This window comes from Mycteria americana, chromosome 8 (assembly GCF_035582795.1).
Source record: "Mycteria americana isolate JAX WOST 10 ecotype Jacksonville Zoo and Gardens chromosome 8, USCA_MyAme_1.0, whole genome shotgun sequence".
NCBI classification, from domain to species: domain Eukaryota; kingdom Metazoa; phylum Chordata; class Aves; order Ciconiiformes; family Ciconiidae; genus Mycteria; species Mycteria americana.
Window position 1 is genome coordinate 43,404,322 of NC_134372.1, and position 26,142 is coordinate 43,430,463.

General features: G+C 41.1%; 1 protein-coding gene across 3 annotated transcripts in view; it reads left to right on the forward strand.

Annotated features, from left to right (window-relative positions):
• WWOX (WW domain containing oxidoreductase) overlaps nt 1–26,142 on the forward strand; it is a 541,645-nt gene that overhangs the window by 494,192 nt on the left and 21,311 nt on the right. Inside the window, exon 9 of one of the 3 annotated variants that reach the window (XM_075510858.1) lies at nt 17,963–18,008. The exons of the other annotated variants lie outside the window; for them this stretch is intronic. Within the exon in view, the coding sequence (XP_075366973.1) occupies nt 17,963–18,008 (46 nt within the window). The remainder of the gene's footprint in view (nt 1–17,962; nt 18,009–26,142) is intronic. 3 annotated transcript variants of the gene reach the window in all.

Sequence of the window (26,142 nt, forward strand, 5' to 3'; positions counted from 1 at the left end):
ATCACGTTTACCTTCTCTACTCCTGCATTTTGGGCTCAGTTTTACCTGCCCAGGAAGTTATTCTGTAAAATCGCATCCCTCCCTTTCATCACCGCCAGTCGCTACCGTGAGCCTTTCGGGAGGATTCTTGCAAACGCATTACTCACTGTAATACTTGATGCGCAATGTTTATCCTGTGTTTATAGTGCTCGGTTTCTCTTCGATGCAAAGGAATTTCCACATCTTACCTTCTGTTTACAGAAATGATCGTAGATCCCGCAAGCAAAAACATACAAATGAATGTGTATATTTTTCCGCTATATTGTTGGTAACTGGAGGAAGTGGGAAGGTGTTTTGAATTTCCTCTAAATACCTGTTTTAGTTTTTCAATAAAAACATTATACATGTGACTACCTTGACAGCTAAGGCAGGAAAAATCTTCACTTGGTTTGTTTATGAGTCTGGCGATTTCTTCTGTTCAGTCTTTCAAAATGTTGAGAGCTCATTGTCCCAAAGAAAAATAAGAAATGTTGAGGCATGAAAACACTTTTAGCTTAGCCATTCCAGTACTGAAACTTCTCTGAATGAGGAGCAATGCCATTATTTTGAATAAGATTACTGTTATTGTAAGTACGAAAGCCTTTTTGGCCTACTTTCTTCTCTTGAGTTGCCCCCAGACCTAGAAGTAAACACCTATGTGAAAACCCTGCTCCAGACACACCAGTCTGAGCGTTTGGCCTATCTTCTTCTTTCGCTTTAACTTTCATGTATTTCTTATCTCACCACTCATACCTTTAACTCAGGCATCAACATTTTTTATTGTTTTTCCTCAACAAACTGAGGAGTCAGCTCCCTCTGTGGAGTTAGCGGCTTTGATCTGGTGCGTCTACAGTCCCCTTTTGTCTGGTTTGGGCTGTGCCTCTGCTTGCCTTTGTTGTTGTTACTTTTTTTAACCATGAAATTCTGAGATAAAATGACTGAATTGCGGCAGGAGTCTTTAAGAGCAAAACCCAATAAAATGTCTACATTATGGGAAAGCACTTGAAGGACCTGACAACGTATTAATCATAAAAGGGGAAGACTCGCAGAGCCGCTTCTCCTCATTTACGGAGGTTTGCTCTCTAATAGCATTTAGAAGTTTGTTTTACCCTGTCTCGGCGAGAAGAAAAGGCAGCTTTAACAATTCTGTCTCCCTCAGCAGTGCATTTGAATTTTTGTTGCCTCCCTTCGGCGTGCTGGTCAGAGGTCAGGAAGAGCAGGATTAGTTGACCTGCGTTGACAGAGCGGGTGATGGATGAGCGGAGCACAATGCACAGCCTGTTTGGACCAAAGCGGCAGCGATGCACAGGCAGGCTTACACCTGCGCTGAGCCGGAGAGAGAGCATCTCCCGTCGTACTGGTTTGCTAAACCACGACTGGCTTTATAAAGACTTGCACGCTGAATTCCCTCACATAGTCCTGTGCTTGTTCCAGAGAGTGAGTAAGAGGCTAGCCATTTGCTTTTTATTAACCGGATTTAGCAAACACTGAGGCTTAATGTAGTAGGGTCAAATGGTTCAAATTCTGAGTAATTACAGCAGATCACACTAAACAATGCTAAATCTATATCAAGGAGCACATCTTGTGTGAAGAACTGGACTTTACAGCCACCAAGGCTTCCACCCTTGATTATTTCTCTCCTGCTTATAATAACTTGCTTAATACTGGTGACACTTTCTTCACGGGGGGCAGAGGTAGCCCTGCAGATCCCCTTCTGTGACTGATGAGGTAAATACGCCATCCTGTAGGTTATGTACACGGTTTCTTTTCAACTGCAAAAAATCAGTTTGATGCTTAAAATGGACCCAGAGGCATAGAGTCAAGCTTTGTGGAAATCCGTGTTTTGGACGAGCCTACGTGACCACTAATCCATCTCCAGTTCAGACTTCTTTTCAAGTGGATAGGCGCCGGCTGAGCTGTCAGTCAGGACAGGCTGTTGGAAGGGAACCAACACACATTCAGTTTCTCTTTCTCTTCCTCATTAGCAGTGAAGATCATCCATCATAACCAGGAGTGTGGAACCAGCGACGGCAGATCTTGTGGGAGTATCTGCATCCTCTATGTGGTGCAGCCAGGTTACGCGCCGAGTCAAAGGGTGGTTTGAGCTTGAGCCAGTAGAGGCATCTGGTGTAGATCTGCGAGTTTATGCAGGTCCGTTGGCCACAAACCACTGTGTTGGGGCTTCACAGAGATTGCAGCCTTGATTATAGCCCATTAGTGAGAGTCATAACCCTGAAAGATATGTCAGGCTGGGGTAGAGTCGGGCCTGGCAGAGCTCAATGCATCCGAGCTAGCTGGGTTGATCTCAGTGGTTACAAGGCAGGGATTTGACACTGATGGCACAAAAATTCGTTTGGAAATCAATATTCCAATTAAAATTAAACAACCTCAGAAATGAAAACAGCTAAATTCACATTACTGTGAGCGACAAGATTTGCCAGGGTTCCCTAAACAGAAGTAACAAGGTTTGTTTCTTTACTTTTAATAGCATTACTCGTACCATGTATCCAACAGTCCTACTGAGGCAGCCATTCAAGATGCATTCCAGTGTACTCTTTGGGGGAGGGGGAAGTAGCAGCAAGACCGACATGGATAGATTTAGGCTGGAATTCACTTTACGAGCAATATACAAAAATAACAATGTGTACAAATATCCTGCAGCATGTCTTTATTTACAGTAGGGCTGGGAGGTCAAGACTGCTCTTGTCTGATTGAGCCAGGAGAATTAGTTCTGCCAACACATGGGTTCCTCCTGGAACTTCAGGAATGTCCAGAGGCATCAGCAGATTGCCATGCGAAGCTCCCAATCTGCTGTGGACACCAGCAAGTAACTCAGGACCAGATTTGGGGATGCTTTCCCCTGAGCATACTTGTGTCTGTTGTATTAACTTTTGCTAAATATGTCCCATTTTCAATAGCCAGGATGTCAGATCATACTCGTCATGAATTTGACATCTCTGAGCTGCTAAATCACTGTTAGAAATGAAACTCAAGGTTTTTAATCCAACTGCTGACAATACTTTCATTTGCCACCTCTTGGTAACTGAGATATCACCATGCTTTTTCAAGTGTGAAAAATAACAGCTGCTTTGTCACTACTAGTTAAATACTTAGGAAGAAGAAGCACTAGATGGATTACTTTTTAAAAATACTATTTCTGCTTCCGTTTAACTGTTATTTTGTGTGAGAACATGGAATTAAATTAAAAGAAGATGCTGTTGGGAAACAGGAAAAGAGTTGTGGTGGGACCTGTGGGTAGGGGACACTAGCCTGGCTAGTAACTGGGGAAGAGCCATTTCCAAGCTCCAACACAACTTACACAGCTATTTTTCCACGGCCAAGGGACTATAATCAAAAATTCCTTGTGGGTTATACTCACACTGTCTAATTTAGACAACCCTAGATATCTAATTTGGATGCAATTCAGAAGACCAAAGTGAGCTTCAAGTCAGGTGAATTAGCCTTGGTGTTGGTTTAGCTGCTTTTTCTGAGTGTTGTTTTGAATCAGTTCCATCAGCCAAAGTTCTAGAAGAAATGTTTATTTTTTTTTACACGTCATAGTAACACAGCTGCTGCCCAGAGAGAGTCTGCATATGATGGGATTGGGTGGCTCATCTGGAGTCAAGACCGCAGATGTGTCACAGTCTGCAAAGGCTGTCCTATAACCATGACACCTTTGTAGTAATTGATCTGTTGCTGACAATGGATAATTAATGTGGCTTTAACAGTTTTCAGAAGAAGAAAATCATTTCCCATTAATACTTTTGATCTTGTCCTGGAAAACTCATATGGCTAAGCAGCTAAGTGGGGCTTTGACCTACATAATTCTTGCCCCCAGTGATGACACAGTCTTATTGGCATGGGTAAACTCATTTTGTACATATGATTGTAAGAAAGGTGATTGATATCAAGCTCATATGCAAACCTTTTGTACCCGATTTGAATGAGACTTTTTTAAAGGTTTCGTTTTCCACTTGACAGTGAGCAATATGAAATCATAGACTACAGAGCCTTGGATATATGTACGGGTAGGTGTATACACAACTGCACATTCAGTAACCCTGGGTGAAATTGTAGCTTCACTCAAGCCAATGTCAAAATTCATATTGCCTTTACTGGAACCCAGTTTTCATCTTTTGTATGAGGTAATTAAAATCAAAGGCTACGTACTGAAACACAAGCTTGACCTTACACTGTTTCCCAGTGTGAATGATAAGAAACAATGACCATAGTTCCACATCAGTGCACATTATTAGAACTCATAGAAGTAGCCTTTAAGGTGTATTTAAATTAAAATTGAATATGGATGCCAACTTACCTTGATGCAAAGTGGACACTATGCAAGTAGAAGTGGACAAAACTACTCATATTTAAAAGATAAAAGTGCTTATTTTAATAATGACCATTTTCACTCCTGAAGATTTAGTGCTATCAGATCCTCAGAAGTTCTAACTTTATTACCAGAAATGCGAAAGAAATAGTTAAAAAACTAAATCAGTCAGTCTACTCAAGATTTGTCACATTTTTCCGTAGACCCAAATTTCTTATTAAAAGGAGTTCTGCCAGCCTTTTTGTTAAGACTTGTCTATTTGTTTGCAACGGTTTTTTTATAGGTTACTTCTCTTTTAATAAAACCTGCAGTTGATCTCATCTGAAGGAATGTGATTCATGACTTAGGGAGACACTAGGGGACATAAGTTCCTTGAAAAATTGGATGGGTTTTCCTGTTTCTCACAGTTGTGAGTGGATAATGGCTATTTAGATCCTGTCATGTCTGTGGTTGCCAGCATAAATAATCTCTGTTTCCAAGAAATAAAATTCACATTACACTTTCAGTTCTAGAAAGCCCAATGTACAAGCTGATTTTTTAGAGGCAGAGCTTCCGTTATACATATGTCATTGTTTTTATAGAAAACAGTATTCCCTCTGACATTTGTAAGATATCGTCTATAGAGCACATGTCATCAGATCATCAGCTTCATATATTATCTTCCCTGGCGGAAATAATGTATCCATCCAAATGCCAGTGACCACTCCCGTAAGAAAAAAAATTATGAAAACAAAAATGCCACAACTGACCATTCCTGGGAAAGTCCTGAATAGAAGAACCAGATTTCAAAGGACTTCCTAAGTCAAAGCTGCTAAATCTGTGAATACAGCAAATATCATGCATTTGTCACAGGGACATTTTAGCAGCTCTTGATCCTACACATGGTTCAAGAGAAGGAGCTTAGTTCTGGAGGCCTCAGAGTGGATTTACTGTTTTTCAGTTCTTGTCAAGAACTTGCAGCTTAGTGGCAGGATTTTTTCATAAAACTAGCAGGTTTTGATTCCGTTTGTAGCCCAAGGAGAGAAGGTGGCACTTCTGTACCACAGCTTATCACACTTTAGGGTAAATGACTAAATTAGGTCAGATGAATAGTTCTCAAAAAGCGCCTTTTTCTCCACTGACGGTAAAGAAAGTCTAGACATTAAGGTGAAATATAGACATCTACATTAGTCACATCTAAAAATAGGGGGGGATGATGCTTACCCCACATTCCTGGTCCCTCATGGCCGTGAGCTTGGCTTTTGCTGCCCTGAGGGCAAGAAGATAGCCCCCCAGTGTTGGGTGGAAATCCGGTCCCTCTGCAGCCAGGTGGACTTCTGTCACTGAGCCAAAAGAACTGGAATTCGTTCCCCTACATCAAGATACTGATGTACCTCTGCATCCTGTTGATGATTCTTCACATCTGTGGTGACGGTACTGTGTGGAAATCCAGGAATAATTTTCCCTTCAAATTATCACAGTAAATAGCTGTTGTTATTATCACCTATAATTTGTTTGGCCTTTTTTGCCTCCAAGACGAAATCGTTGCTGTAGTTGCTATATTGAATGCATTTGCTGATAATAGTTTCTTTCTCCCACATGTTGGGCCCATCTGTATGGAATTTTATTTTACCAGAGTAAGTGAGCAGAACCATTACTTACTCTTGTCAGATCCTATTTCCACTACATTGTTTCACTTCAGCCACCATGGATTTTATATCCATATTGTATGAACAGTCTATCAAGTAGTTTATCCCTTTCTTGAGTGTTCAGGATCTCAGGAAAAAGTCAACACTGCTCTGACATGTCCTTTTCAAACATGCTTTCTGAAATGGTTTACTATGTGATTCAGATAGAAATCAGTTTTCAGTAACGATATGCATTTTAATTCGTTTTTTTTCTACATTATAAACACACATCTGTTCAAAAATGAAACGCATTAAACATCCCTCCTAGCATTAGACATATTGATTGAAAACTTGTTCTGAGTTGGCTTAAGTGTCAGTAATCTTGACAAGTTTTCCAAGAACTGATAAAATGAGTCCTTGTACTGCTGAAATGAATTTTATGTGGATAGATGTTTATGCTTTTAACATTAAGATAACTGCGAGCTGTGCCTGGATAGACAAAGGTTATTTCTTGTAGGGATTTTGAGTTTATTTGGCTATTTGAACTACCGGGTTATTAACCTTCTAACCTATGCTGACTATCTGAAGACACACTGTCCATAATTGTTATGCAGAAACGTTAGGAATGATTTTCAGTATCAGTCACAACAAAATTGTGAATAGGTTTTCTTTCTTTGAAGCAATGTACCAAATTGGAGCGTGCCACACACCAACAGCAACCTCTAATTCTAACCAGAAGTTGGGTAAAACGGGAGCAAGCTGTCTCTTTCCTCAGGGTCCCCTCCTGCTCCTTGGAAACTGCAATTAAGCACTGATTATACAGATAAATAATTACTAGAGATTGTGACGCTTGTGGATAAGTTGGGTCTTTTTGTCTAAAGTTGCGTGTAAGGATAGATGTACAAAAAGGGGGGGGATTTGCTGTAACGCAAATGTAGCACCTGTGCACAGCTGACTACAGCCACGGCATCCTGATCGTTTAGCTGACTGTGCTAGAACAGATAGAGTCACCATTTAACTACAGCTCCCGAGGTAGTTTCCAGATAAAGCTACAGTAAACACGTGGGAAAATATAGGTATTTCTAGGTTATGGCTTTTGTGTGTGTACCGAACCCCCTGCGCCAAACCCATCATCGTGACGTTGGATGTATTCACTGCCGTTTGGGTTTGCAACGTTTGGGGGTGGGTTTGGTTTTTTCTTTGTTTGAGTGATAAAGGGAGTTTGTTTCAGTGTGCTGTGGTGGTGGTGGGCTGCCGCATTAAAGCAAGAATTCATAAAGGGGTGCAAAATAAGGATAACAGAACACAAAGAGAATGAACAGGTACCAAGAATGCTTCTTAGCTTGGTATTTCTTTAATTTCACGTAAATTTCACTAAGTAAATATGCCTTAAAAGTGAATAAAATTTTATTTCACTTTAACAAGAGAATATAAAAGTTAAAAAGGTCACTGTAGTAATAGACTAATCTCAATTACCAGGGCAGCCGGTGAAACCCACAACTCCCACCTAATCTCATTCGGTGCACACGCAGTGCACCGTGTGATTTCCAACACGGCTAAATGAAATTATAAAGCAGTGTTAAATTTATTAATCATTTAATTAGCTAAATGTTCCTGCAACTACTCGTGAGATGAATGGCATGTCATTTTCTAATGCAATTTGCCTCTCAGCCAGGCAGGGTCAGGAGGGAAGCTACTGGCATCTTAAATGATCTTTTTTATATTGCACCTTCTATTAAGGGACAGTGTGATATCGCTGATTATATTTGAGTCTTGTACACAAGGCCAGGGAGTTTTCTTGTTATAATAACAAGTTATATTTAAACCAAAATAAAAACGGTAAGATCCGAGGAGTGAACAATTAACCCATCTCTGACTGTATTTCTCACTGCAGCTTTGCAAGGCAAATCTTTTTCATATTTAACAAGCCAGTGAACAGTGTGGGAAACTACACCAGCAGGTATTAAAGCAATGCTCAATCTAGTTTTATTTCTTTAAATCTACTCAGTTGTGAAGGAATTTGTGGACTGAAAACTCTCTCAATGCCAGGTTAGTGTAAGCCTCCTCATTGACTCAGAATTTATTTGCACTTTCCCTGTTATTGCACGAGCATCACAGCCTTTGCTGTTCTGTACATTCAACAATTGTTCATTTTTGCGAGTTGCTCAGCTGGGATGCTTGGCATGTTTACGTGTGCATGTCACACCAGGTTGATAGGAGTATTTTTTTTTTTCTGACATTTTGTTCTATAATTATTTTTCCACTGCAAAAATTAGTGACAAGTAGGGTTCAGCAAATCTGTTTGGATCGACACCAGGAGGTGAACTGTGCTGGTTGGAGTGAAGTATTCATCCGAAACCTTTAAGTGTATTGTGCTTGTGTGAAGCTGAAGCTGTCCAGTTAAAATACATTGAAAACAATGACGTTTTAAGGTACTTATTTCCCCAGGTTCATAATAGAATATAAATACATTTTCTTCATGCGTTAGGGTTTTACGTTCAGTTCCTGGAGCGTGGTCTCCATACGGTAAGCATCTATAGTGAACTCCAGGCCAATGAGAAGATGCACGCAGCGTTGTACATGCCGAGGCCAAAATGCAGGCAATGTGTCAAAATATTTGTCTCTACCAAAGTCAAATGACACAGACAAAAATAAAGCAAGAGGACTTAAAGCAGAAAACAGTGGGATATAATCTTAGCACAAGTTGTAAAAAAAGACTGGCAGTTATTATTATTATTTATAGTACAGAGACACGCGTAGACCACTTGGAAGTGGGGCCCTATTGGCTGTGTACGTCGTGCAGCTAATAAATAACTGTCCAAGACCCAGATTCACACTACTTAACCAAGGCTCATAAGATACAAGATATCACCCTTGGTTTTGTATACAGATCCGGTGTGGTGGGTACCACCAAAGGGTCATTCGACTCAATTAACTTCTAGCTCAGCCTCTGGAGGTATCAGGTATCTCCACTGGCAAAAGGAGGCCAAGAGCAACCACATTTACACCAAGGTTCTTGTTTAGGTACCTAACACTGGACAGGATAAGCCCTGATGTATGTTATTAGCCAGTTTAGGTGGATATGAGACAAACAAGTAAATCAGAAGGATATGATGGTTAAAAGTCTCAGTTTTGATGGGAAGTTCTGATCTCACGCTGGAAACAGCCAGTGAGTGAGCTATTTGCATTTCATTTTTATATGTGAAGTTCCATAGCACAACCCAGCAAATTTGGGAGTGAACTCTTACCCTTTTTCTATGCGCTACATATTTTTTCCTGCTACCTTTGCGGATCGTGATTTATTTGTGCATTATTTGGAAGATACAAAGTGCACCCCCTTGCAGGGAAAGTGCGAAAGACCAAATGTTGAGGCATGACTTGGGCAGGAGAATGTGCTGGAGAACTGCTACGCACAGCGTTTCCCCTGGTACCTCACACCTGTTCTTCATTAGTACTAATGAATCCAGAAAATAAAACATTTTGTACTAGTGAGTCATATTGTTCTCTCTTGGCTGTGACTTCACTGTGGATCAAATTAAGTCAAAAACATTTTTGCAAAAGCTTTAATTTCTTTTCCTGGGACACTTTCTGTCTTGGGATAGGTCACTTAGCACCTGTGGGATGTGGGATGGTATCCCATTAACTTCTTTCTCATTAGCAAAACTTCTTTTGATTTAAACTGGGACATGTGGGGCTTCCCTAAGAGCTTTAATTCCCAGCCCACAAACAATTCATGTGTTTTTCACTTCCCTATTTGTAAAAGATGGGTTATCATACTTGGGAAAATGTTGCGTAGCTAAATCTCCAGTGCTTATATAGCACCATAGGAACCTGGGGAAGAAATATAGCTTGTAAGTCAAAGTTATTAACATTGCTACTTGGAAATTAGAAATGTTGTCACATAGAAACGAGAAGATTTGGAATATATGAAGGTTATTTTTTGTGCTTGCTTTTCTTTCTCTTCTTTGTTAGGTCAACTACATTGTTGCTCATATATTTTTGGGCTGTTCGTGGTAAACTTGTATCTATTTTTCTCCCAGTGGCACACTAAAAAAATCAAACGTTTAGAAAGCAGGGATCTGCAAATATGGAGATTCAATTGAGACAAGGCCACGTTTTAAAATAGTCTCTGTTTTCATGAAGGCAAGGTTTCTTACGACCAGCACTTTATTACACAGAGTTGTTTCATGTACGTATTAATAGGCTATGTTTATATGTGTACGTATGTATATGCGTAGCTATGTATACACAGCAGCTTTTCATTTAAGAGTCTTAGAAAGCCCATGCGATCAATATACTGTCTACATTGTGGTATGTGTACGTTACATATTATGTATTACGCGCTTATGAAGAGTTTCATTCTATAGCTTTATTACCTAAATATTTGGCAAAAAGATCTGGTTAGGTACTTGGTTCATAGCAAAATACAAAGCAATATTCCTCTACTTGTCTGAGCTCAGCGCGGATAAATACAGGCTGCTGTGGCTTCCTACATTTGGTTTCCGTTCACATTTTTTAACATGTTAAATATTTCTGGTTAACCAGTTAAAACGGTGAGATGAACATGATTGCTTTTAGATTGCGGCTATAACATCGAGTGAATTTTATAATAAGAAGCCATTTTTTTTTTTCCTGACGAGCTGCCCTTGTGGCTGCCTGCCTGACTTTGAGGTCCTCATTATTGTGGGTTTAAATGAAGGATGTTCATTCAGGCAGGGCGGGGGAGGCCAATAGACATCGGTGCCGTTATCTGGTCCTTCTATCAGGCCAAGTGACAGGCTTCTCGGGGAAGAATGCAAAGCTCATGGTGGAGACCTCAGCCTGACACAGAAGGTGACTCCCCTGACTCTAACCTTGAAAGGAAAAAGTTCCCACTTTATTAAAATGAATTTCGAAAGGGCCGCTCTGACAGCTGCATAATTAAATATTGGAGTGTCAGCGATAATTTATTCTGCTCGCATTTGGTGGTCAGAGCCTGCTCACTGTAGGGTCAGCAAGCACAGTGACAGAGCCAAGGATACAGTGGATTACGGGGCCCTTTAGCCACGCGAGTGAAATGAGAGACTGTAAGTTCTGTTTAAATAGAGAAAACAAAACAGTGAGGAGATGAGCAGGCTGTGAAGTGCTCTTAATAGCTGCCTGATAAAAACTGTTAGGTATAACGGTGGAACCTGTGCCGAAACGGCTTTGTCTGGCAGTGCGATGGGCTCTAGGCTCTGCGATTTTTTTCCTGCGTGGCCTCTTTTAGGAGCCAGCTTGCCTGCTAGGACCGTTTTCTGCTTTCTTCTCTAACATGCACGTTAGGAATAAACCCAGCAACAGTCAGTACAAGGTGCATCCTCGCTCATAAACATTTTTCTGTAAAATGATGTAAATGGCTATGAGTATGTATGAAACAAGCCAGAGGTACAGAGTGCGGGGGGGTTCAAATTGATCCTGTTAGCATTCGAAGTGAAACACTGGCCATGAATATTCTTTTCAGAGGGCAGCGGCTGCTGGAAATCAACATCTAACAAGCAGTTTTCTCAAAACAAGTTTAAATAAAATGGCTGTGTGCCCTTATGCCCAGCCATAAAGCAAGAAAGGTCACACCGGGGAGCAGGGCTTTCGGCTGATGGGCATCTCCTTTGGAGGAGGTTGTTGGGAGAAGGCTGTCGCTTTTCACTCTTAGATTGCTGGTAATTGAAGCTGACATACCAAAAATATACCCTTTTTGCACACACCAGTCTTTCAGCAAAAGCACGGTGCTCACACAAACAAAATCATTTGCAAAGACATTTTGTTTTTCTCTTTCTTGCCTCAGCTATGAAACACCTATTTTCCACATTTTCTTTGGAGCCTGCTTGAGTGGGTATGTTAGTAGAGCTCAGGTTTACTAGTTTTCATCTTAATGTCATGTAGCTTTTAGCAGCTTTTACAGAAGAAGGATTTACTGAATTCCTTCAGCACCTTCATAGTTACTGAATGAAAAGTTGACCTTATTATGAGGGATGAATGCTGGTTTTGTGGCTCGAACACTGGATGTGAACCCAGCATCCTCAGCTTATTTTTTTAAGCCACCTTTAAAACCGTGAGCCAGATAGTCTTTCTGTGACTCAGTTCCTCATCTGTAAAATGGGAATAACAGTGCATTTCATGGGATTGCTGTGAGAATAAATACTTCAGTGTTTATACTCAGTTTTTATCTTGCTGAGCATAAAAGAAAATCCCTACTTGTGTTTCTGCCTTCTTGTTTGAAGAAAGACCATGAAAGCATCTTTGGCTGCTTGATGTCAAGATACAGACTCTTAAAATGACACTTGAGCATCTTTAATGTAATTCTTTTGGACTCCAGACAGGCATGTTTCCGTTGCTTAGATCTCTGTAACCGCCAATACCTCCTCTAGTTACGTTTGCTGTATGTTTGTAATGGGGAATGTTCTGTCTCCACATGGGAAGGATGTTTTGGTTATATGACATTTTGCTCCTATTAAGTACGCATGTTCAAATATGTTCTGAAGTGGTTTATTGAAAATTTGATGGTCTGGTGTAGAGAGAGAGGGAGCATTTAACGTCCATATTTAGAAGCAGCAAACAAATATCCGTGCTGGCATGCAAGTACACATATATAGTCATATGTCTGGTATTAGATTTCTGTTTTTCCTTTTGGGTTTTTTTCTGCAAGCCTGGTTTGTCTGGAACTCTCTAGATTTCCAGTAGCGGCTGCAGTGCAAGCTTCAATTACACAGAGCTGGTTTTGTAAAACTGGATTTGGTTTTTTTGGAATGAATTGCTTATGGGCAGCCTTTTGCACTGATACCTACGGCTGGAGCCAGTTCCGGACAGGTGTCGAAGTGCCCAGCTGAGCCACCTGCGGGGGAGTGGGGTGTCACTGGTCCCAGCGTGGGCGAGAGCTGCTGCGGGGACGAGGAGTCAGCCTGCCAGGCTTGACAAACACGTTGGGTACATGTCACTGTCAGTTGAGTCAGGCTGGGGATAGGGCTGTGGTTTAAAAGCGATAACCAAGCTTCATAAATCAGAATGCTACCGCTGCAGTCAAAATTCCTTGGAAAGTCTTTGAATTTGGGTAGCGCATACTAATAAGTTAACATCAGCGCTGACTAAATACGCCAGCTGAAGCTGCGCGGAGGCCGCTCGCCCTGGCAGAGCTCCCTTAAGGATGGCTGAGCAGCTTCCATCAGCAGTACCGAGCAGAGACTGCAGTGTTGACTAAAACAAGCTGGCCCTCCGAAAAGAGAAAAAAATCAGAGGGATTACAAGCTGACCTAATATTTTTTGGCTTTCAAGATAAACTTTACGGGTCTCATTATGCAGAAAGTATTAGGCTGTGGCAGGGAGCCTAAGCCAGAGGGTGAACTCCCGGTGCTGTTGGAGTCAGTGGCAAAACTCCCATCAGTTCAGCGGGACAAGGATTTCATCCAAAGTTCACAATGGGATAATTAGTGTCAGCTCAGGACTGGTAAAACACAAGTAAATCTGTCCTGCTTGTAGCTTGCAAACTTTTACAAGCAGCTCAAGGCTTGGCTGGAGTTGTTTTTCTTTTACTTTAAGATATAAACGTTCAACGGCAGAACTTTAAAATGAAAGTCCGTTATTACTTTAGTACTGTGCACATTGTTTTGAGTGTGGGAAATTTCATCTAGATCCACTGACCTTCAAAACAACAGGAGAAATGATATTAAAACCACGGTGTTAAATATGGTAACTGTGAATTAATATCCCAAACGCCGTTTCGGCATCACTGTTTTGAGCACGGTGTAGCATGCAGGCAGGCTGCTCTGCTCACACGATATCCCAGGGATTTCACTGGGACTCCAGTGTCAACAGTAATCTGTCTTCATGCTACATGATTCAGGATCAGGGCGTTAGTTTATACTTAGAATTAAATATTGTTTGATTGTAGCTCTGTGAAATGAGAGCCGAATGTATTACACCTGATTCCAGAGAGCCTTGTGTTTTTGCAAGTCTCCAGAACACATGGACGCACAGAAACCGCCTTTGCTCCCCTGCCCCTGGAATGATTACATTTGGAATGTTATCGAGATTCTAGTTTTCTTTAGATGTCTTGGATTATTTTCTGAATCGATTTCTAACCCCATTTCTCCATGGTACTTAAGTAAATGAGAAGTGGTGAAAGATTTTTAATTTCTAAGAGAAAATACAAAATTCTTTCCTAAGCACCTCCTTTCATCCTCTCAGATTTCCTCAGAAAAGGAATATGATGACATCCTGATAGCTATGAAACCAAAAGAGTGCTGATTCGTACTTCGTAGCAAAATATGGTCTGAAATGACAAGTCAAATGTGTGGCAATTTTTAGCTGAATATCTGTGCCTGGTTTCTTAGTAAAGCAGAGTTTGCTTTGGACACACACAGACTGAACTGAGCAATTTTAATTTAATTGAATCTTTTATGTAGGCATTTTCCTTCTAGGGAACCTTGGCCAGTTATTCGTTTGTGAAACTTGCAATAAAATAGCAAGACAGCTCGTCAGGGATGGAAGGAAAGGGGTAATATTTAAATTATGCTGACTTTGAAGACATTGCTTTTGGTCTGTTCCTTGATTTTTAAAAAATATATGTTCTGATGTTTAGTATTTAAAGACTACTCGCAGAACTTTTTAAAATTCCTTTCTGTGACTACTTTTTTCTTGAAGCGCATATTCTATGGGTGCCCGATAGATAATTTATATCACATCCAGGTTACCAGTGGGGGCATGAATACAAAGTATAACAATTAGAATTGTGTTTCCTCACCTTCTCTGTCTAATTGTCTAATTTGTCTAATGGTTTTGGGCGCCTTTTTTCCCTATAAAGGGAGGCCACCTAAAATATCTTTAAATAATCGCAGTTAATCTAGTGAAAGAAAGGCAATCAAAGGACTTGCGCATTCAGGTCTTCAGCTGAATCAGTTTCTGAACAAGTAACGGCCCTGTTCTGCGAGACAAACCTTGACTGTTTTTAAAGCCTTTCTGGAGTTACTGCAGGCTTGAAACGTGATGGGTTAAAAAGCAACACCAGAACTATGTGTTCGGGCGAGTAGGTAAATCAAGATACGTTTTATCTGGAGTTTAATTCAAAGGCATGTAGATTCTCCGCTCTGAAACTGGAAAGTTTCCGTTCTTGAAGTTTTTTAAAATTATTTTTCACTTGCCGAATTTTAAAAGCAACCTTTAACAGAAAGTGTCTGCCAGCAGAAAATTACCATATTGAGCTGAGAGGAGCCCACAGTTCATCATCCCTCGCCTGACCCTGCACTGTTTACTCTGTTGGGGTAGGAGAAGTGGCCGGCCAAGCTCTGCTAGTCAGAGTGTATTACCCTGTCAGGGAGAGGCCAGGCTACGCGGCTTCACCCTGAACAAATTACATACCTCACTACATCTCCGAGCAAGGTAGCAGGGTTATAACTCAGTCTAAGCACCATTCACTCTTCTATTACCTTCATAACCAAGGTCATACTAATCAACTCAATTACCAGTCCTCTTGGACATTTTCATAATGTTTTCTGCTAGTTGCTCTCCTGTGAAAATCTCCCGGTCTAAGCAAATTAATGCCATTTTTATAACTATCCACATTTCAGGTACAGTGATCATCTTTCAAAAGGCTGCTTCGTGGCAACAAATACTAGCTTTAAATACCAGCCGAATGTTAGAACAACACGGATGTTAAGCTATATTCCTATCTTGGCCTCCTTCATTGTGAAAACAAGTTTAAACGTACCTTAAAATAAAGATGCACACGTTGGAAATCAAGAACAAACTACGTTAGTGTAACTTCTAAGAATCTGATTGCAGTTCACACAGGAAGCCTTATCAGGAAGCCTGATCTTACACGTTGCTTAATTTTTGGAAAATCCTTTAAATGTCACATTCGGTGTTTCAGATGCAAAGGTAACCTCAGACTATGTTTCTCTAAATGGTTTCTCAGTGTAAGCCTATCTCCCTAATTTTTATGTTTCTCTGAATTTTATTCTCAAAAATTCTGCCTATACAGGATTTTAGTAAAAATATTAATGCCTAAATATTTTATTTGGAAATTCCTAATATTTGCACAGCCACATCTTTTAAAGCCTCCACAAGGTCTATCATCAGGCAAAGCAATCAGAGGGCACTAATTTTTTATTAATTTATATTTCTTAAGGGCTAAATTGTTCCCTTAGGCAGATTTTCCCACCGGAGAAATTAATTTGGTCTCTCGTCAGGGCTTTAGTGTTCAGTGGAATAAACAAGGCACTTTTAATTCCTCCTAATTCTCTGTGGGACCTATGGAGACGCAGCTCTGAAGTCTCACCCTTATGTGGTTCCATTGGGTACAGAGATTTCGTTTCCCTTAGACCCGAGTCTCCTGTAACCCCTCACAAAAACGCTTTCAGTTGATCCCATTAACTTATATTAAAATAAGCTCAGTGAATTTACGGGTGGTGTATGTTATTCCTAGCCATGCCCTGTCTTGCCTTCACCAGCTCAGAAGCACCTATGAACCCCTGAACTCCCTTGGTGCATCCTGGGGTAAGAGAGAGGGTAAATACGGACACGGCTGATGGTCCTGACCACGCACTTAGAAAGGGTCTCGTCCACCCGCATCGGGCTAAAGCCATTTCTGTGTTAAGTGGTTTGGCTATTTCATACACTCTGGAAGTTCAAGGAAGCAAACTGACTTTGCTCTGCTCCAAAAACTAAAAATGCACAATTGCAACTGGCATTTGTCACTTCTATAAAACAAGACCTGCATGAAAACTTAAAGTGTTTAAAATCGGCATTTCTGAGCCCCTAGCTGAAGGCAGCCCTTCTGCATAAGCATGACAAACGCATAATTTCATAATAAGGGCAAGGTGAGAGACTGTCAGGCGGTTTGCATAACGCCGCTAGCCTGGTCGAACATCCAGAAGAGTTTTAGCTAGTTGAAATTGTGATATATGTGATGTCCCACGCACTGAACTATGAAGCCCAATGGTTCCAGGAATATTAAATTGATATTGTAGCAGCTTGAAAACCCATCTGCAGTACGTACGCTTTTGTCCTGCGTTTGTGCTGTTGCCGGTAGCATTTAGCAAGATGGCTGGCTCCGGGGAAATGGATAAACTTCTCTCCTGGAGAGCAGTATGGAACGACAAGTGTTGTTAAGCAATGATTCAAAGATGAACCCATAGATGCCTGAATTAATCAAGGCTCCTCTGCACAAAGCTAACTGTTAAGCACCTGGTTCTGGATACGTGAGGGTTTACTGGATGCCTTACCGAAGCGGCTGGATCCTGGATCCAGGGTTTACTGGATGCATTCCTGAAAGTTTTGTGTAACGCAATAGTGTTAAAACCAAACTTGTTCAGAGCTAGGTCTTGTAGGTGTGATAATCATATGGATAAAAATAACGGTGTTGCAAACTCCTGATTTACTCTTTCACAAATTAGTAGTGTGCTTGCCTTACCTTGTCCTTCATAAATGTTCTGTATATTCTTCTGCCGTACTTTTTTTGTCTCTATTCAGCAGTGTCCATGCTTTAATTTAAATGTGAACTTTCATTACTATCTGTGCCCCAAAGGACGTGTTCACTGTTGTTAATAATGCAGAAGATTTTAATTTATGCTTCATCCACTGGAAAAATCACAGCACTCTTGCCACTGAGAGCCCATTTCTGTCCCCTTATTCAAACCGCTGGTTGTTCTGTATTTAATATTGCTAATACTCTTCCAGCTTTTCTAAGTATTTTGATAAAGTTGACCAGAAGTCATTTTCCTTTTATAGTCATTATACTGATGTATAATTCTCTTTTATCGATCAGTCCTCGATGTATGACTATAATCATATTGAGTGCAATAAGCAATATTACTAGGGATTTTGCTTCTGCATCCTGTTTTGTTTGAAGTCTCAACTGTAGGGCCAATTTTCACAGTCCTTAAAGAAAGAATTGCTGAAATAAATTCAATCACATAAGCTTTTAAAATTTGAAATCCCAGGAAGCTAATTAGCATTTCCTTTTAAGACTGCTTCCTGCTTTTTTATGTACATATAGATTTGGACCTCAGATGGGCTTGGCACCTTTCCAACATCAAGATCAGGTGATTTTTTTTATTATTATTATTATTATTTTTTGCCCTGCAGAACGCCAAGCTTTTGCAAAGTATCATGCCAATTAAAAAAATAACCAAACCAAAATGCAAAAAGCCTGGTGGTGTTGCCTTTTTTCCCTCCTAGTACCCAGTGATCATGTATTAACATAGTACTTTAAAATTTGCGGTTGTAGTACATTATAAATAGTTGCTTCGCACTCAGATGATATAGCCATACCAAAAATACAGTGAGGTTGTGCAATGTTCCTATGTTTTCCAGCAATAAATGCAGCGTTTGGAAGTCAAATGCCTGTATATAATCCGTGCATACTGTAATGCACCAAGCTGCTCATTTGTTCATGGGCTGTGGTATACATTTCAATTGTGTAAGATGCTTACAGGGTAAAATGCTGCATACAACAGCTATATGACTAAATCTAAATACTAGCAGTGTGACCTCTTAATAAATATTATCGCACATCACATATCCACTTTATAATCATAAAGAGTGCCGAGTAAAAAAGAGATTTTTGTCATGTAAATAATGAGAGATCCACGTTTCCTTTCCAAGTCTGTATATTCAAACAAAGACCTAGGTGGAACATTAGTACCGGACTCTGCTTTTTTATCACACGCTCACAGCGTAAAGTCAGTTGGCACCGAGTTTTTTGCTTCCTTTAAGGTATGATCCATAGTATGCGCTGCATCCAGCTTCTGCACCCGCGTGCACATTTTTAGTTTTAAAGGAAGCGTAGAGGCCTGTGAGCTGATGGGGAGCAGGGGGGATAAGGGAATAATGATGCAGGTTTTAATAAAGAAACCCTTCCCACAAGGGAGGAGGGTAGAGGACTGTGGCTTTAATAAAAGAGGAAGAAAAAGTCTGCCAGCATCAAGAAAATAAAAAAAAAATAATTTTAAGTTCAACGTGTACACTTGAGATGCTTCCAAAAGGAAGTGTTTACAACCTTTGAAGAAAATCTGGCTTTTGGTATTGTTTAAAGGTCCTTGGAGTAAAGAAAGGGGGGCTTCATTTAGTGGGATCCCCTGGAGTTGCTCTGTGGGACAGGAAGGTAGAACAGCGAGTTCCTGCATTGTATCATAGTCCAAAGTTTAAATAGGATATAAACTTTTTCAATACCAGCAGCCAGGCAAAGGATCTATGCTACATGGGATTCACAGTTATTTTTTAAGAGTATCTGTGACAGGATGCTGATAAATATCTGTATTATTAATGAGTCATGGTTCATGCTAGCCAGAACTTTGGTGATATTTTCACTTTGTAGGTATTCAAGTACCAGTGGGAAACTAGCTGATGATTGTCAGGTTTAGGTACACTTTCCATTTGCTTCGCTGTTCTAAATCATTAGTCAAATAGTATTTATAAACCTGCACTCAGCAGTTATGGTACTTTTCTCGAGATGAAACTTTCATCTGATACTCCCCAAGTCAGGGTGCTCTCCTGACTCTGTGTTTTATCATTTCTTATTCTTGCTGAAAGCAAGTCGAAAGAACCGACTTCCACGATATAAAACTGAGCTTACTGGTATCTCCATATGTGAACGGTAACCAGCTCAGAGAAAATTCCTGTGGTGGATTCATATGCGTGATGTTGTATGATTAAGTCGTACTGTGGCTCCATTAGTGAGGGGGAATTATTTTAACGACTTAAGAATTTTTGTCTCAATCCATTTTTCTCTTCAATAGCAAGTCTCAGTTATGGTAGGTAGTATCAGTACCCAAGCTGGAGTACCTGCTGCAGGTGACTGATACTGATACTTCTTTTTCTACCCTCACCCAAAGGAAAAGAAAGTACCTCTAACAAAGAACAGACATTGTGGCAGAGACTCAAGTGGGTCCTGCTTACTTTTGTGCCAGAAAACTCACTCGTGTCATTGCAGTTGCAACTGCGAGGCATGCTATGAGCAGGTAGAGCGGTAATGCTTTAACGCAGGTGTCCAGAATTCGTGGGAGAGGTGCCAGGAGCTGGCTTATTCCCCACACGGTGCAGCAGGCTCCTCAAATCTGCTTCTGTTCTGCCGTCCCAGAATAGATGTTTCATTTTACTCTACCAGAACTGGACAAACAGAACATCTCAATGCTCTGGTGATGGACTTCACTGTATAGGTCAAACTTGTACCTGACTCAGGACACTATAGGAGACCAAAGAAATGCACATTTTAATCTCTTTTTTACTTCCTTGTTCCCTAGGCCCTTTTCTTTTCCTTTTTATTTTCTGTTAATGGATTTTCACAGTATTTCTCACATGAATTTAGAGAGCTAACTATCGGCCATGAAGGTTGTTAGCCCCACGCTGAAGTTTTGGTTGCTGCTAACTGGTTTGCAACTGGTCACTTTGACTCTGTTTCCCTTGTTTTAAGGTTGTTAAGAGGATTGAAAATTCATTCTGTGAATGTGGAATTTATCTGCAGTTTATTTTCATTCCATGACTGTTGTTTCAGGTAGGGCATCATACAGGGACTGTCTTCTAACATTGCTCATTTGGCAAGAGAAAAAAAGGGCCAGATTCTCAATGATTTTCTTCACATGCAGTATCTGCCTTTGGTACTCCTGGGTATGTGGGGCCGATCTGGATTGAACCCATGCACGACTGCTGTTTGCTGCGTATATGAGATTTTTAGGTGACACAATAATGTTTGTTATGCGTGAAGTGTTGGATCTCTGCTTCATTCGGGTAGGCTCGCAGCAGCAGAGTCCCGTTTTACCCTTCAGTTGCCTCAACGAGGGGAGTCACTGCGGTCATATGCAAATCTTGCCATAATTACCTGTGACTTTCTCACTTCCACGCTGACTGGCTCCACCGGAGCTTCTGCTCCAGGTCTGCTAGGAAACTTCACCCGTGAGCTTCACCAAAAACCACCCAGAAGTGTTTCCTTCGCAGTTGTGTGCGCTCTCCAAAATTGACACTGATGCTAAGTTTGTTCTGAAGCAGCTCTAAGCCCTGGTTTGGTCTGACAGCACAAAATCTTCTTTACTTTGCAAACTAGCGATCAGACCAGCTTGTTCTCTGGAGCTGATAAGTTGGTTTTCAATAACGCAAGTCTAGAGAAACTCAGCTTGTTGGCCAGCAGGGCAATAGTATATCTCTACTCAAAGTGGAGGAGTTCATTTGTGATGGGGTAACCTTTACGTCTTGGCAGAGGGGTGAGTGTGTGAGGTTTGTGTCAGACGGGGAATACGTCTGCAAAGAGACATTCCCAACAAGTAATAAAGTCACTTAAATGTACGCTCACCAAAACTGGACACTGTAAGTCAAAAGTTATGCTGGTTTAATGAGAGCTTTGTAATTAGGTTGTTCATTTGCTGGGTGAAATTGTCGTTAGTAGAGGAAGGTTTTATTAATTCACCTTTTTATATAAAGAATATAATGAATCACTAACGTTCTTATAGATAGAGACCACGATTATTTCTGCTTCCTGCCTTGCAAACATCTTGTTTCAAATTAGGTTTATCTGCTGTCTAAAACTAAATACAATGAATAGATGTATAATAAAATCTTTTAATTGTCTTAGCATATGTTGCTTTTATTACGTGAGAATAATTGCATTCATGGGATCACCTACAAAGTCCTTTAGAATATAAAATTGAAATGGCTTCACACTGAGTGCACAAGTCCTTCTGAGCCGTGCCATTTTCCCCTTCACTGCCTCTTGTCCCCCTTTCGCTGTAAAGTTCACATTGAAGTGTGACAAGAGACACTTGACAACTGACACATGCTGGATCTTATCAGCAGTGAGTGCAGTCATGGGCCCTGACTGAAGAGCGATTGTCATTTCTACACCATTTATTCCTCTCCTAGCCTCATTGCTTGCTTCCTTTCTGAGGAAATTTTCCCTGCTAAAGTACTGTACTTGTCGTTCTTTTTTGGTGCGTGTCTCTGGGATTTTTTTTCTCCCCCCCCCCCGAGGATTTTGTTATGCATTCATCCCATAGGCAAGCCTGTAACAGACTTCCTCTAACCTCTTAGTGTCAGGACTGCTCTAAGCTGATTCAGGCTAATAAAAGCAACCCAACAAAGCTTTGATGGTGTCATTACATCTTCCTTAAATCCCCTTCCTTGCTAACATCCAATAATTCTATTACCTCTAATCAATTCACAAGCTATTTTATTTGAAAGGAAGAGAAATCAACTTTAAACCACGCCGGTGCAGTTTGCCCAGCATTCACAGAAGGTGATGATGTTTCTGCCATGGCTTCAATTGACTCTTTAAGTGAGTTCTGGGCTATTGAGCAGTCTGAACTTTTATCTGTGCTCTGCCAGCCCAAGCCAACAACAGCAGAAAATGGCCTGTTGTTGCCTCCTGGAAGTTCCTTCACTTCTACATGACACTGTGTGTCATTTCTGTAGTGCAGGTAGCATAAGCAGTTGATAATTTTAGAGTACTGAGGATAAGGCATCAGCTTATTGCAGGGGTTCTTAAATGCAGGAGTTTGCCCAGTCTATTTTAAACTCATTGCTATAATGATCTGTATGGTTCCTTTTTGGAACAAGGGTTTTGCTGCTGCTGTTTTAACTTACTAGAGCTTTCCCCCGTGCTCAATCCCACCAGGGTGATTTTTGGATATTGTCATTAATACTGCAGAGATGTGTGAGCAAGCTCTAAGGCTATGTTCATGCATCGGTGTCTGATGGGGGTTGTGTCTGCCGAAAAGCTTATTGCCCCCGGCTCACGTCAAGCTGCACGTCACGATCGCTCTGACAGAACTGCTGCCACCGTTGCCCTAACATAGTTCTTGCAAAATAAGCCTGGTATCTTCAATAGCTTAAATAACAGGTCTCTGCTAAGGTAGTCTTGAAGTGAAACAAGTCTGGAGTGATTAGGTGAGCAGCTGGGGCTGCAGATAGTGTAGGGTGGTAACCGCAGGCAGGCAGGTAATGATGAGCAGCAAGACATGGGGCAGAGGTGCTAACACCTCTGCCTGACATGGAAGCAGCCAATAAAGGACTTCTGAACATACTCTACGTGATCAAACTTGGCTCCCCAAAGCAATTTCAGCCAGACCCTCTATCTGCAGAAATTTACCCTTCTTATCCCTGCTTACACGGGAGAGTAAAACATAAATGTACATTAGACATCAAGATGCCCAGGAGCTTGACACAGAGCAGACGGATGGCACCCGGGCCCTTACCCCAAAGAAACTAGGGTGTAGTTAGGAGAATACGCTGTCCATAACTTGCTGCTGAGAAGAGTCTTCATGTTCAGAACGAGCTAGATTTTGTCTGGGTCAAGGCTCTGTCTTGTTTCTAATAGACTTTTTAAAAGTGTGTTGCTATTGTCACTTTTCTTAATGAGAAACATACATCATTTCATCATACCTTGGTTTCCTCCTTTATCTCTTCTGCTATATGAAAGGTAGAGGGGTGGGCATCCTGTTTTCTCCCATGCTGTCGTAGTTGTTGGTTTCAGAATAAGTTGAATTTAAGCTCTGAACTGGGGAGGAATTCATTGCAGTCCTCATGTTCGTAAGCATTTACTCATGCAGAGCCACTGGGATGACTCAGCTAAGCGTGGGTGGCAAACCAACACAAGTTAGGATTGCCTGTGCTCTGTAACCAACATCTATTTTGCTTGTTAAACCGTGGCCTGGACTGTTTGGAAATACGAGGGCTTTGTTTTCTACCCTGCATGTGCATATCGTAAGAATAATGCATGTCTTTTCTGCAAAAATCTGTCAATCAGAGAGAAATTACAGAAGCTTTTAAAAGCATAGTTTGGCGATGTTGCTTGTAATTTCAGTTGTGACACGCAATGCACCTTGTACAACAGGATCTCATCGCTCTCAATTGCCGGGAGAGATTTCTAAGTATACGTGACATGTAAATGATACTGGTGTCACTGCACATAAGCCTGTGGTTACGCTTGCATCTGTTCCCATGTGTGCTACCTCCAAACCTGCACGTCACGAAAGTTCACAGCTAGGCTAAGCGCCGGCACGCTTCGGCTCGGGAATGGCCGTGCATCCCGGTTGGGGATGGCAGCTCACCCAGCCAAGCTGGCCCCTAGCTCGTGCCGGCGATCCCTGCGCCTGCCGCGACCAAGCGTTTGTCCTGCTCGGGATTTTTGTTTCTACGTGCAGCTTTCTTGTAGAAAGGATGAGCTGAACAAGGATGGGCTCCCTGACCGTGGTGAAACTGGGTGACGTCCCTGCAGCGGCAGCTGATGGCAGGGTGCTGGGACAGCCTGTGGAGCCCACGGCGGCGGTGTCACCGGCAGATGTTCCTTCCCCGGTGCGGAGTGAGAGAGGCCGGGAATGGCAAGCGGAATAATTGATTCTGATTGAAGTGAAATTAAAATGTAGAACCTGGATAGCGGTGGTGATTTACGACACTGTAGCTGAACTATGGGTTTTAATAATGTATTTTAGCTCCAACAATGATGGAAAAAATGTACCAACTTCTATTATCCTAAAAAAGAGAGGGAGCTTTGCATGGAGGTGCTTGTTCCAAAAGGCAAAGTTCATCTGAATTTCTTTTTCTGATCATCTCGGGAAACAAGAAAGGTTTAAATGTGCTTTTAGTGCATGCGAATGACCATCCAGTTAAGTTGTTGGGTTTTTTTTACTTTTTGCTCTGCCAGTACACCAGCAGGAAAAAAGTACTTAGAGAAGGTATTTAAAGTCAATCAGAATAGAAATTTGTGGCCTTTTGAATTAAACTCTTGGTAGCAGAATCCCCGGACTTCCAGTTAAATATTATTTTATATTATGATTTATCACCTGAGTCATGACAAAACTCTGCCCTACAATTTCAACATTCAAGGAGAGAAGATGTAGACAGTCAATTTACAGGTTAACATTTTCCTTAGGTCTGTGTACTACTTGTTTATTTAGAGATAATTTGCTTAAGCAGGCAAAGATCATGCGAGAATGGTTTTTGTTAGTGTGTTTGTAGATCAATCCTAGTTTGATTACTGTAAGCCTATCCTGTTATCAAATATATTTCTTATCAAATATTAATTAGGCAGAGTGTCACATGTGGACGATGCTGTGGAACTTCACTCTATCACAATGTTCGTCATCATAGGTTATGCATGAAGTGTTTTGTCTTCTTTGTCATATCTTTTTAAGGACCGCTCTAGACAAATATGTCATTTATTAGCATTTTAATATAGATTTTCAGTTTATTGAATCAAAATGTTGGAGTTTATTTTCTTTACACTAAGTTTTTTTAATAGCTTTTCCAGTACCAGGACATTTAAAATAAATCCGAGCTTCTGTATTTCATATTCAAACATTAGAGAAATATGAATCCTGAATCCAGTTCTGGAGTTAGGCTTGGTGGATTCATAAAATCGGAGAGAGGAAAATTAGAAAGACTGTAGAGAAAATGGAAACAGAAAGGAAAGTGGAGAGGGAAGGTAGACAAAGTGGATCTGTTAATTAGTTAAATAACCCATGGGATCAGAATCCAGAGCTGCCCATGGACTGCAGACAAGGGATTTTCTCACCTTTGCCTCTCTGAGGTCAACACCGGGTATAGGTTACAGAGAATAACGTTTTGGTTATAAGAGGTAAAAATCCTGCCCAGCAGGATGAGGTGGATTTAAACCACCATGGTAATTCTTAAATAAATTTGATTTCCACATCCTCTGTGTTGTGATATCAGGGAATCCCAATCAGGAAGGTGGTTGGTTTGGAACAGATGGTCTGGAAGGAGAGGAGTTATGAGCAAAGGAATGAATTGGAAGAGAAAAAGAGTGAAGATCAGGAGGAGAGACTTATGAGAAATGGTTCTGTATTGGGATGTAAGGGGGATGATAATTTATTTTGTCCCTGGCACAACGAACCTGCTTAAAGGGAGGAGTTATTAACTCTTCTTGATCATTATACCAAATGGGGAATTTGGAATGTGGACAGCTGGGAAAACAGAGGTTTTGAGGAAGACGCCGACTTACTCTTTTATTAGTACTACCTGCACCCAATGTAAATGCCATCTCGGTTCTGGAATAGCACGTAATGGCTTTACGGAAGCAGGGGATGTAAAATAGTTAGTTAGCCTTCTGAGTGGTGAAGTCTAACTACGTGCAGCGTAAGCAGCAGTCGTGGTTAGGTTTGCTACGGAGCAGTCTGCAGAGGATGTTGCGCAGACTAACGCCGACGGTGCTGCAGTAACACTGTGTTTAAA